This window comes from Syngnathus floridae, chromosome 16, assembly GCF_059516105.1.
Source record: "Syngnathus floridae isolate MCC-2025c chromosome 16, RoL_Sflo_1.0, whole genome shotgun sequence".
Lineage (NCBI taxonomy): Eukaryota > Metazoa > Chordata > Actinopteri > Syngnathiformes > Syngnathidae > Syngnathus > Syngnathus floridae.
This window is the reverse complement of record NC_142428.1, coordinates 6080985-6094472: the sequence shown is the minus strand read 5'-3', so window position 1 is coordinate 6094472 and position 13488 is coordinate 6080985. Positions and strand designations below refer to the sequence as shown.

Genomic DNA, 13488 nt, shown 5'->3' with positions numbered 1-13488 from the left:
CCTCTGCTACCTTTTTTTTGTTACCATCCCTCACTCGCTCGCTCCTGTCTGTTGTCTGATTGAGGGTGAGTTACGAGGGGGCTGCAGCTGGAGGGGGCCACCATGCCTCGTAATTACATCTCTTTTTATTACCCGCGCTAATGGCCCTCGGGGAGAGGGAAACAATAATAAATTAATCGAATATGAACTCAAGCTCAACAGAAATCTCCAGCATTTCATTTTTGGACCACACAGTCCTCTGATTAATCTCGGAGAGGTTTGAGATGGCCGTCTGTGGGTTTTTCGCCCCGCCCCCCCCTCGTTGAAGCCCACTGGAGAGATAAAGACAGCGATGATGATTTTGGCGTCTGTCGTTGCTGCTCTTATCCTCAGCCTTTTGGAGCAAAGATGCAGTTTAACTCTGTCAGTTGGATGAAACTTGATGGAAGTGAATATGTCAGTGGTGGTTAGTCATCACCATGTTTTACATGTTGTAATCTTGGAAATGAAAATCTCTTTCAGAGCTAAATGCACAAGATAAAGCTGTGCTTTGTTATTACCATTATTATTTTTGGCTTCCAAATGCACTCAGCAGTGGAGTGGAAAAGGGCCTTCAAGTGTGCAGACAGGCCTCTCTGATTTGGTCAATATCGTGTCATGTTTGGTCAAACCCCGCCATCGGCAGCGGGCTGGAAATGAAGATGTAAATATTGATATTTCATTAGAGGAAATCACCCACTCCGGCGGCACTTAACCGGGCCACCTTCAGAGCGCGGCGGCCGGAGCGCTTTGTGACCTGCGGAGTCGGGAAGTCACTTCATTACTCGATTAAATTGAGTGGAAAAAGGGAAGGCAACGACACGAGATCCCATTTGCTGCGATAATTTAGGCCCCCGAAGAGAATGGATGGAACGGCGGGAAAACACCACCTCTCCATCTCACAACAGCGGATTAAATTTAAGGACTTTTAGCGTCAAAGGTAATTGTAGGCTGCTGGGCTTGGCACGTACGGCTGAGGGCTGCACGCTGCATCCGAGCAACTCGAAAGCCTCTTCAGCGAGACCCGGACGAGGCCTTCACACGAGCTGTCACATTGGGAGCGCCGCTTTAGTTCCGCTTCAGCCCTCTTTGCCATTAAAAGGCTCCGACAGAGCTTTGCCTGTGATTGCGATGCCAACATGATGCGGCAATCAACTGTGCCGGGATGACAGTTTCTCTCTGGCCGGTCCACATTCTGTCCGACTTAATGGACACGTATGCAGACAAGGAAATAACACGACAGCATTTTAACATCCCCCCCCCCGGCCAAATACCTTTTAATGGCGTCGGCTTTTACAAACTATGCTTCCACTGATAATAGTGACGTGCTTGGAGTGCTTTCAGCAGTTGGTCCGAATTGGCCGGCCCTCCGACCAGTTCTACCGGACTGTTAGCACTCTATTCTACTGACTATTGATTCCCCTTCAAAATGTGAAGGCCCTCACATTCTGATCACAATCTCTTAATTAATGTATCCCGCAGCTCTCGCCCTGCAGTGGTCATCACCACGATAAGGGGAACCATTCTGCCCGGTTCTGGTTCTTTTTCTACCGCTTCCCCATCATGGCTTTTATTTCTGTTTGTGTGTGTGTTCATTGTTGTCTCGGCGGGCAGGAGCAGATAAACACAAGGGCTGATGGTGCCTCCCCCCCCTCTCTCCCAAATGTGATCATTTGTTTTTCAGAGAAAACGCAGGGTATAGATGTGTTGAGCAGGCCGGGTCAATACTGTAATCTATCGCCTTTTAATCACGCAGTGGCAGGTGGCATGGCAACAGCGAACTTGTAAAAGCAATCATGTTAATCATGGGTGGAGCTGGAGAGCCTAATATGCTGTCAGAATGGGCCGCCTGCAGGCACGGGAGGCGGAGGGAGGGAAAGGGTGGCGAGGCATGGGGGGGTGGAGCCTTCACAGTTTATTGCTGCCTAGTATCAAGGGAAATAGACATTAAGATCTTTTTCTATGTAGATGAGCATTTTTGGATATGTCCATAGAGCCACTTTCGGTTTTTATGTCATGACTGAGCGGTTTGATGCACCTTAGTCAATTTGAACTACCGTATTTTCCGGACTATAAGGCGCACCTAAAAACCTAAACGTTTCTCAAAAGTCGACAGTGCGCCTTATAGTCCAGTGCGCCTTATATATGGGTCAAATTCCTAAATTTAAAGTGGCTCAAAGCATTGTGTCATGAAATCAATCATAAGTGGCCCGCTGAAGACTATGAATCATGAATCAAAAAGACTACGGATCATTATTTTGTGATTATAGAGTAATTTGTTGCGTCTGAAGTTGAAATAAAAAAGATAAAATGGAGAATGATTTGATTTGGATTAAAAATCTGACATGATGCATTAATGGTGCGCCTTATAGTCCGGTGCGCCTTATATAAGGACAAAGTTTTGAAATGGGCCATTCATTGAAGGTGCGCCTTATAGTCCGGAAAATACAGTTTGTTGATTTGTCTTGTGACTTTTTGTGGGCAGGCCAGTGTTTCCCATGCTTCTCTTTTTCCCAGGAGGGGATATATGTTTGTGTAACTTTGTGAAGCTTTACGTGTACCTGCCCCCTCGTCACCTCTTTTTCCTCTCACACACATGCGCGTGTCATGTCCTCAACCTCTGCAACGGGAACGCGTCCCAGCGCTAATCCCCGGCTCACCGGCACAAGTATGACAGGATACAAGGGGTAACCACCTGGCTTTGTGCATCCCAGACCTTTGCACCGATTTACTGTCGTCGCCCGCAGTAAAGCCCACTCAAGCACCCTGACACCTGCTTCAAAGAAGAGCTTCCTGTACGCATTTAAATTGAAGCTTTGTTTTCCAGTGAGTGCTTCCGTGCTCATAACTAATTTTTGATCAGCGATTTCTTTTGAAAAATTATTTCGTGTTGTGTTTACAGCGACCATCTTTATATCTGTTAGGCAGCAGGATTGCGCAACATCTCTTTAATCAGTTTCCACAGAACAATGGAGGGATGATAAGTGGGCCAATAAAAACATGTTTTGTAATTTCGTACTCGCACAAATGATAAGATTTTTAAATTTTGATACCAATCTGGATCAAGGTACAAAGCCTGCCTTGTTTTTTTTGTTTTTTTGCCTTCATGTACTGTGTGTCACTGTTACGCTGAGAGTTGTGCTCTGTCCTAGTCGCTGTTTATTCGTTAACAAAAAAAAAAACTCGTCAGCCAATTTCCACAAAACCTTGTTGGGGAAAAATTGATTCCATTCTGATAGTGGCTTGGATCTATGCTTATGTATTTTGTTTTTTAAAAAAAAAAAAAAAGTTAAATTAATTTCTCTGTGCATTATTCTGTGCGAGCACCGTCGCAGGTCAAAAATGTTCCCTGACCTCATACGCTTACCACTTGTGTCCTTCCAGGATTTTCCACTTTGTCTCTGGGTGACCAGATGAGTCTTCTGCAGAGCGCCTGGATGGAGATCCTCATCCTCAGCATCGTGTTCCGTTCGCTGCCGTACGAGGACGAGCTGGTGTACGCCGAGGACTACATCATGGACGAGGAGCACTCGCGGCTGACGGGCCTGCTGGACCTCTACGTGTCCATCCTGCAGCTGGTTCGCAAATGCAAGAAGCTCAAAGTGGAGAAGGAAGAGTTTGTCACACTCAAGGCCATCGCTCTCGCCAACTCAGGTGAGTCAGTAACAACACACACACTCGGGAGTTCATTTTTAACAAACGAAATTTAATCTATATTTTGAAAAATATGTATTTTGCATATATTATTATGATGATGATGATGATTATTATTATGATAACTTAGAATTGCAGGAAATTATTTGCCCATTTTGTCTTGGTTGTTGTTTTATATGTTATGCCACAAGTATTGTTTGATTGCACACACACACACACACACAACACACACACACACATACACATACGCTCACTCACGCGCACTTTTTTTAAATAGTATTTGTTTATTCTAAAATAGTTTTAAAACACAAAATAATATATAAAATAAAATTAGTTTGCAATCATCACATTTTTATATTTAATTTTTTCCTTACATCATCACAAATACGTAAAAAGGTCTCATATCCATTAACAAATAAACTTCCACTCCAATATATTTGCAAGCAAGTGTTTGGTAGATTTGATAAATGATATGCTGACCACACAATGAAACTGAGATATTGGCCAACAGTTTCCCGGATGACATTTCTCACTTTTGCTGGAGTTTTAGCGCGTAACCTTTAGTTTGGCGCGTGAGCCGCACAGATAGGGAGAAGATAAGGGCAATGCACGAGAAAGAGGCACGGGGAGGGAAGGAGCTTTTTAATTGAACACCTTCCGAGTTGTGGTATTTCTCCTCCGCTATCTCCATAACAGTAGCTGCAGGGCACAGCAGCCACTGGAGATAAATTTAGCATTTCATTAGGAGCACAGTGGCTGTCAATAAAATGTGTTAAGTCGAATGGAATGAGTATCAGGCCGCGGTAGAGCTCGTTTGTTCCAATGCAAAAGACGCCACGCTGCTATTGACAGGATCCTTTTGAGGAGGCAGGACCTGTTCCCAGACCCCCCTTCCCCCTCTGATCAATGCACGCCGGGTCACCAGGCCGCTCCCCCCCTTGTTTTGTCCAAGCTGAAAAATGAAAATGCTGATGCAAGCTATTTGCTTTGAGACAGCAGAGCGTCGGTCATGAGGTGTGCTCGAGGGGGAAGAGGAAGAGGAGGGCGTCCGCCACGTTAGAACAAGGTCTCTGGGAAATCATTCTCTTGGGAGCCCCCCTGTTTGACAGCTGTGAAAATTCATAGCCATTGATTTTGTAATTAGCAGTTTATCAATCACATCGATGTGGGCTTACTGATGGATTGCAAGGAAATTGTTTCTTCAAAGTTGTTGTTTTTTGTAAAGTCCATCCCTCCTCCAAACACAACACACGCTGCTTGCATTTTCTTCCCTTGTTAGTGTCATTTGCCTCCAGCCCCATACATCAACCTGCATTTTTTTATTCTTCCAAGAATGTTCCAATTAAATTTTGACCCCCTCAATAACTAAAGTAGACTTTACCATAAAAGAGTATCCAATTTCATTATTGTTATAACTACTTTGCTATAAAACAGAACAATGTACTTGATGCATAGTCAGGTAAATGGATAATGGAAAATATTTAATGAGAATTCCTCTAAACTAAGACTCTTAAGCTTGCTTAAGTGGGAAAAAATTGTTAGTAAAAATACTCATTAGGGTTCTATTTTCTATTTCAGTGTAAATGTAACATAAGATAATTATGTTCGTCTCTCCTCTCCCTCCCCCTGCTTTGTACTTTTCCAAACGACCTACTTCATTTCACCACTGCGGGCTTGAAAGCCGTCAGGGTGAAAAATGTCTCAAGGTTTTGGGAATACGCTTGTTCCAGTCGATGAATACGGGGCCCGCTTAGAAATCTGGTTTGCCTTTTATCGTCCCACGTGGCCAAACGCATGGCGCCAAGGTGAGACGTGTGAGGCGGGCAATGACTCGCCGCCTCTGGGGTGTCAGACTGGTTAGCCAGTGAGAGACGCGCCACCGCCGAGACTCCCTAAGAGAGGAGGAGGGCTGATAGCAACAGAGCAGAAGGCGACAATGAGCGAGGAACGTGTAACATGAAGCTGTAGACATGTGCTTGAACTCAAGACTACACAGGTGGTCAAGTCAGATTTGACCAAATTACATCCAATGAGAATTGAGTCCAAGTTTGTGTGAGCATAGCGAAGCCCTGTTTATTGCAGGGGATACGTTCCCAACTCAACCACAATAAGTGAAAATCCACAATTTAGACAGCCCATATAAAAAATACTAACTACGTTCGTAATATTCTAATATTCTAATCTAATAAAGCTAATAATATTAAATATAAAAATATTTTATCATCGCACATGCTTAGTCCAAACCAGTTGAAGCTTACATTAAAACTGACATAAAACAATAGAGAATCAAAAAATATATATTTTAAAACCAAAATATTCAACAAAATTATTATATAGTAATTTTATCTAACAAAAATCAGCGAGCTCAGTGTTAATGTATATATAATGTGAAAAACCATAGAAATTTTGCGGAAATCTTATGCAATCATAAGCATTCAAACGATTTTTTATTTTATTCTAGTTATATATATATAGTTATATTCTAATATTCTTCTGCTTCTTTTTCTTTTTATTAATTAGACTTTGTCTCTTACAGTAGATCTCATAGCGCTGTTTAAATATCTGCAATTAGCCGAGAAACACCGCACAGCAATTTTTAAAAGTCTAGTTGAGCACACATTGAAGTCAACATTTTTGAATTATGTATAAGAAGTTTTTCCCATGTGATATAAAAAGTAAGTTGGCAGGAAAATTAATTGTGTCACATTCATCATAGTCTTGCTTATGGTGCCCCCTTTTTTATCTACTAATAATTGTCTGTCTTTCCCAAACGGGTTTTTTAATGTGTGCTATTAGCTCCACGATTCATGCCATTGTTACTGGGGGATAACATTGATTTTCAGTGTGGCTGGTCAAAGGCCGTTTTAATAAGCCGCACAGCACTGCAAAGAGTTGGGAAGGAAATAAATAAAACAAAGCACATGTTGTTGTTGTTTTTATGATCCATTCTTTGTCCTGTCCGCGCTTGAAATATACTGATAACGTGTTCCTCACCTCACCTCACTGCTCTGATAGCACTTCATATCAATCATGAGATTTAATTTCCAAAAATCTACACCCCCTCCCCTCCGTATCAGTGTATTCAAGTGAAGAGCACGTTTCTTACTCTTCTTAAATCTTGTCACCCCGATAGACTCCATGCACATAGAGGACATGGAGGCGGTCCAGAAGCTGCAGGACGCTCTGCACGAGGCCCTGCAGGACTTCGAGAGCAGCCAGCACCCGGAGGACCCGCGGCGGGCGGGAAAACTGCTCATGACCCTGCCCTTGCTGCGGCAGACGGCCACCAAGGCTGTGCAGCACTTTTACAGCATCAAGGTGCAGGGCAAGGTGCCCATGCACAAACTGTTCCTGGAGATGCTGGAGGCCAAGGTCTGATTCTTGGAGCTGCTTTAGTGCTGCACAGTGGGACTTTTTGGAAGCAGGATTTAGAAGGTGCTCGGGAGGCGGGGGTGGGGGAGACCTCAGCTTGGCGAGGCGGCACTCAGACTGACCTCACTCCTCCTGCAACATTTGGACACCATGTTTAAAAAAAAAAAACAACAACCAGAAACTTGGTTATTAATATAAATATAAGAATGATGAAGATTAATGTAAAATATATATACAAAGTACTATGTACAGTAATAATTTCTTTTTGTTAATTGTTGGTGGTCATGCTCCCAGGAACCCTCAGCATCTTCAGAATAAGTAGATGCCAGTAACAAGAAATTCCTTCATTGAATTTATTCTGAAGACGGCAGAGGTGTGTCAACACAACACTTTCATCAATGTGTTTCCGTCCGGGACATGTATACGTTGATTACTGGAAAACTGAGTGTACAGTTTGAAGTCTGTTGATATTGGTGGCCATTTTCTCTCACCCTCCATGCGCAGGTGAGGGGAGAAAAAAAAAAAAAAGAACAGCTCAAATATGAGCTGTTAACTTCTGAAACGTCCTCGGACGTATAAGTTACAGTACCTCTCGAGAGCAGTGTGATCTGATCCGTCTCACAGTGGAAGGCTTGTTTAACCAAACTAGAATAGGCAGTTACACTAGTCGCTAGTCTTCTTCTGTAGTTCAGCAATAAATGACGGTGTGGGAATGCCAGGCTCAACCTTCATCTTTCATGTGCTGCGTTTCAATGCTGCTGTTGCCACAAGGCCGTGCCTGCTTGCTTGCTTCTATCGCACACTACAATATTTCTCGTCTCCTCACGTTAGCCCATCGATTGTGTCCTTTTTAAGCCCGTGGAAATGGGCCGAGCCAACGTAGGTTATAGGTGAAAGCTGATCATCAGTATCAAAGGCTTTCTACAAAGTGGCACTAGTCCAGGAGATTCCATGTTCAAACAATCAGAGGCCCATATGTCAAAGCGCTCTATTTTGGAACCCCTTTAAGCCCGCGGCGGAGTCATCCCACACACTGGGAGCAAGGTGGCTAGCATCTGCTCGCACCATCTTAGATACCTTCTGGCTTTAAATAGCTGTGTCGGCATTTATAGAGCCTGAATCGGACCTAGGTAAACGGCAGGTGCAAAGGCACTTCACAACGGCTTTATATTTAACCCTGCAGGAGGTTGTTGTCTGCGTGGTGGCGGGCACGTGGACCGCGTTTTGACCATCATGTTGACACAGTGGTCAGTGGTGGAGCCAAACATTTTTCATTGGGCTGGCCATGGTAAGACCATGACTCACATAGAGGTGGCGGAAAATTGATACGCACGCATGTGCACACACAAACGGACACACACACCAGAATGTTACACTCTACTTGCACCTTGAACAATTCAAAAGTTGCCAAGTCAATCTTGTTTACTTTATTCTCCTCTGTTTCTTGTCCCGTGCACTGATTCTCTACCCAGAAGACTAAATTTTCACCGACGCTATTTTGCTCGTGAATCTGGCGTAACCTGCCTGCTGATTGACAGATCATTCAAGTTATATCTGAGAAGCACAATTACTCTCTTAATTTGTAACACAAAATTACTAAAGAATTAGCAAACACAAATATCAAATGACCTGGCAACCGAAGACCTGTAAAAGGTACAATTATGGTGATTATGCAATACAACCATCAAAGCCTCCACTGGCACCACTGCTATGGAGTCCTCTTGTGGAACAGCAGGTAGCCTACCACTTGTGGGATGTGGTTTTAACCACAGTCAGTCCAGGCCAATCCTCTCCTCCTGCAGAAAGTTGTATTCTGCAGTAAATGGTGTAATATTCTCTGCCACGGAGCCACATTTGTGAGTTATCCTGCAGCCCCACTCACAGTGGTCGGTGCTGTATGACACCATCGCCCAGCAGCTTGCTATGCGGGCGGGATGGCCGAGCTATGCAAGAAACAAAGTGTCAGCAAGCGCCAGAGGGTAACAGCAAGCCAACAATGTGTCACTACAAGGTGTGATCCCTGCTGGGAGACAGATCTTAGGCTCTCTTTAACTTCATGTCCATTACGCCGCCTGTGTGCTCAAATCCTGTCCGTCCAGCTCACTTGTGAGACGTGCGCGTTTATACTACTGACAGATTTTATGTGGTGTGATAAAAGGCAGGGCTGTCACAAAAATATAAGACTTTCATCAAAGTAGTGGTGGAGAGTCACCGTTGTGCTCACAATATGAAAGGCCAGCACCTAGGCAGGGTTCACAGCAACCTGGGGTCAATGTTATGGAGTCAAACCAGCCACACCTTTCAAAAAATAACTCCCAGTTATATTGTAGAGGGACACTGGGCTCTATTTTTGTAGATGATGCATGTAGAAATGTCAGCATACTCTGATTTTTGTTGCACGAATTTCATCCTGGCACAGGCAGACACATGGACATGTCACATACGTACATTGTGTTCATAAAAGACACAATAGCGGGCATCAAACCCTCTGAAACAATTTATTGAATGCATCATTATGATTATTAATAATTCTATTTTTTTTAATTCATTCAGAACACAGCTATAGGGGCACAAATGTTGCTGTGCTCACACCCACAACGGCGCAAATCGCTTTTTTATAATACACCGACTTGCAAAATTGCAAAACGACCCGGTCTAATCCACATTGATTCATATTTACGCCACTCACCATGCCAAATTTGTGCTGCTTACAAAAATAGAGCCCTCTAAGTCCACTTGCTGTTATGCAATACAATAGGGACCACTTCTGATTGAGACCTTGCTCCAAGCATGTTTTTACTTATCGTTGATAAGTAACATCCAGAAACCTTTCTAAACACTCACATGTAACCTGTGTATCACATTAAGAACTATATTTACTTTGCTCCACTGGCAAGAAACTTGTGCTTGTTGAAATGAAACTGCATTATACGGAAAATCTTTTTCAAAAAAATAATATACTTTTTTAGTGGATGACGATTAGCTGACAAAAAAGGTTCCTTTCTTTTTTTTTCCTGTCCACCTTGTAACGCGGCACTGTTTAACTTCAAAATGTCTTATGGTACAAGCTAAGTGTGTAAATATATCAGTCTTCAGTGCAGTAGGTTGCCGAAGTACCATTGAAAATAAAGTATGCAGCGCCCTGCTGACTACTACCTCATTATCATATTGTCAATATTTCTCTGATTCAACACCCTTTTATCATCTTTACATGTCCGTGACCTAACCTGAGCCATCCATGTTTTTTATCCTTCCTCAGCGCTCCTGCCAAATACTTTTGGAACTGTAATTACGGACTGTCCCATTCATTGTTGACTGATCTGTTTGTAAAGGTAACGCATGCTTCACATTGAACACATCACTGGGTGAGACCCCCCCATCCCCCACTTAGCACCCCACCCATGATGGTTCCCAAGCGGGTATGAGTGATTTTTTTTGTTCCTCTTTTGAACAGTGTGTCATGATTGTTCTCTCACTGATGGACTGCAGACAGGGGCAAGGCTACTTGACTCCCTGCTCCTGCATTACTGAGTATTTATGGTGTGAAATATATCATTTGCAATGGTGTACATTTGTTCTCTCTGGTCATTCAATCGCCAGTATCTGTGTCCATATTGATTTTCAATAAGGTAAGGGATCAATGGATTAAATATTCCCTAAAATCTGTTTGTAGTCTAACTTGATGTATTACCAACAAATAATGCAATGAGTCACACATAACACTCGCAAATATGACAGCCAGTCGTGTAAAAAAAACATTTATATATGTATTTATATATATATTTTTCTTATATTATATTACGTATATTATTTTTTGTATATTTTTTATATTTTTTTATATGTTTCAAAGGAAAGGCGCTCAGACTGCATCGCCATTCTTCTTTGGTGTATTAATTGGGCAAAGAAGGAGAACAAAAAGCAGCCGAGAGCACATCCCTGCAGACCAGACATGGGTGGCAGTAAGTGGCACAAGTCGCTTTTATTGCCTCCAAACTATGACCATCAGCCAGTTCAGCGGAGGCATCGCAAATGCATCCGTCACAGGAAACACACAGACATGTTAGCTGTGATGATGGCGGGGAGGGGAATGGAGGGGCTGTATTATTTCAGCAAGCTGATATTCCAGGGGAGTTCAAGTATTCCCTTCTCTATATAATTATACGAGCCAATTTCCCTTTTTGAAATAATGTCTCGCTAGCCAATTAATTGTAATAATCCTCAACATGGAAACATCAGGGATAGGATGAGGGCAAAGACAATGGAGGCCCAAAGTTTTTGTCTTTTTTTGCGCATGTGGTATCGCGGACCCAAGTTTGTGATTCGAGGTGAAAAGCCGTGATACAGAAAGACAGACAGATATTTTATATTTCGAGTATTCCTTTGCTACTCTTTCCACTCAGGCAATTAAGAAATGGAAGATTATAGCATAGCATCATTTTGAGCTAAAGAAAACACATGCACACGCATATTTCTAAAAAATTATAGTTAAAGCACGCTTGCATTGTGATATGTCAATAAAAATATTAGAAAATTAAAAAGAAATTGAATATTTCTGTTTAAGACACATAAAACAAAAGAGAATTAACATTATTTTAAGGATGAAAATGCTCAACCAAAAGATATAATTTTGTCAATGAAAATTCTGCTAGTTTATTGTTAACATGATATAAAACGCCATTTTTTAGGGCTAATAAAAATTCACAAAAACGTTACGGTAAAATAACCACTGCTTTACACACACAGAGCAGCAAAAATACAAACAAAGCATAGAACAAATAATTCACAGTCTTAAATTCTCTCTAAATCCAAACATGCCGATCATCGTAAATATTTATTATTACTAAATTACTATTATCATTAAAAAACAAATCAAAGCAAAAAAGTGAGTGGTGATGCAAAAGATGAACTGTTTTGATACACTGCTCACAGATACAGTACAGCGAGGCAATCGTTCACCCTTCATTGACAGGTCCAAACACCTCCGGTCAGACCTCCGAAGCCCCTCATCGAAATGCCACGGCGCTCTCCGAGCAATGGCTGCCACGACGCCTTAAGTGTGTTTCATTATTCCTGAAGCAACACTGATGATGCTGGGGGAAAGGATTACACGTCAGGGTGAGTGATTGGCTTTGAACAGAGCTGCTGCACACACTTTGTATCAAGACCACGCTCAAATTACACTTAGCTCGAAAAGGGAGCGCGCCGAGGCCCAGGAGAGCTGCTGGCACATAAACCAACAGTGGGACACCTTCGTTCTCTCTCATACACACACACACAAATTCCCTTTGTTGAAATTCCAAGTGACCACACCCCATGACGTCCTTGTTTTTGAGTCGCAGACCCTCCTTTATATTCCGTATTTATTGTTCCATTTGTGAAATTGGAGCCCCCCCCAGGCTTGACAAACCGGTGGCGATTCAATAACACCACAATCAGTGCTGTCAGACATTACGTCACATAAGTGGCAAATAAAATTATTTCTGTGCTATTTGGGTGCATTGTAGAAGAATATCCTCCTCAAGAGAATACAAGGCACACCACCACAGAAAAATAAAGCGGTTCGGAAATACAGACGGCTGCATAGATGGGTGTACCTGTTCCTGCACATGAGCGGTGCATCTCACACCTCTGACCCCGCCCACAGCTCCCTCCGGCCGATCGATAGTCTGTCAAAGTGCCTCGCAGGCGCAGCGACTGCAGGCCGTCTGAGATTTCGCCCTCTCATTGTCCATCTTCACTATTTTAAGTGCGTTTATCAGGTTACACGCCGGCTCTCCTCAGCGCTAATGCACAGCTGAGCAACTGTCCTGAAAAACCTAATGAGCGGACCTTTGTCCTGCTCTGCTCAGGAACTTTTACCATACTCTTATGCAAGCTCAAATACAGTGAATGAAAATGACTAAGTAGCACTTAAATTTTCCTTGTACATATCAAGGGACAAAATAGATGGTTTAAAAATAAAATGAAATGAAATAGTAGTTGTGTGAGAGCAAAAATGTATAGCGATACTTTCAAAGCATGAGAACAATTAAGGCCTCAGAGAGACTAATGTACTTGGAGAGGTTGCAAAGACTTTCCCAACCTTTTTTGAGAAATGACTGCTTTTAGGCCTAAAGTGTGTTCGTGCACACTTAGTGTATGTAGAGAGGCCACACACACACACACACACAGAAGTAAACTACATGTGAAGGGTTTTTCTCTTTGCTTTGAGATTTATTTGCTCCTCTGTATCTTTATCTGTAGGATGAAGCTGAGAGGGAGCTGAAATATTTCCAACTATCTCCAGAATGTATCTACCTCCAACCATAGAGAACACTGTGGCGGGAAGTGTGCGAGTATATGTGTGTGTTTTGAGGAGGGGTCTTCTCTCACTGTTTTATTGCCTCTGCCATGTATTTACACGTTCTTATGGGCTTTTCCAATTTAAACACTGCTTTGGAAATA

At 42.7% G+C, this 13488-nt stretch overlaps 2 protein-coding genes across 7 annotated transcripts in view; one reads left to right on the top strand and one right to left on the bottom strand.

Annotated features, from left to right (window-relative positions):
- LOC148385313 (CD209 antigen-like protein C) overlaps window positions 1-9950 on the bottom strand; it is a 198751-nt gene extending 188801 nt beyond the window's left edge. The window contains exon 1 of the mRNA XM_088401290.1: window positions 9939-9950. The gene's annotated coding sequence lies outside the window, so the exon portion shown is untranslated. The remainder of the gene's footprint in view (window positions 1-9938) is intronic.
- Window positions 1-10613, top strand: part of esrrb (estrogen-related receptor beta) — a 44888-nt gene extending 34275 nt beyond the window's left edge. For all 6 annotated transcript variants that reach the window (XM_088401267.1, XM_088401263.1, XM_088401264.1 and 3 more), the window contains 2 exons: window positions 3403-3672; window positions 6806-10613. In XM_088401267.1, coding sequence (XP_088257393.1) covers window positions 3403-3672; window positions 6806-7050 — 515 coding nt within the window. In that variant the 3' untranslated portion in view covers window positions 7051-10613. The remainder of the gene's footprint in view (window positions 1-3402; window positions 3673-6805) is intronic.
- Window positions 10614-13488: the final 2875 nt, after the last annotated feature.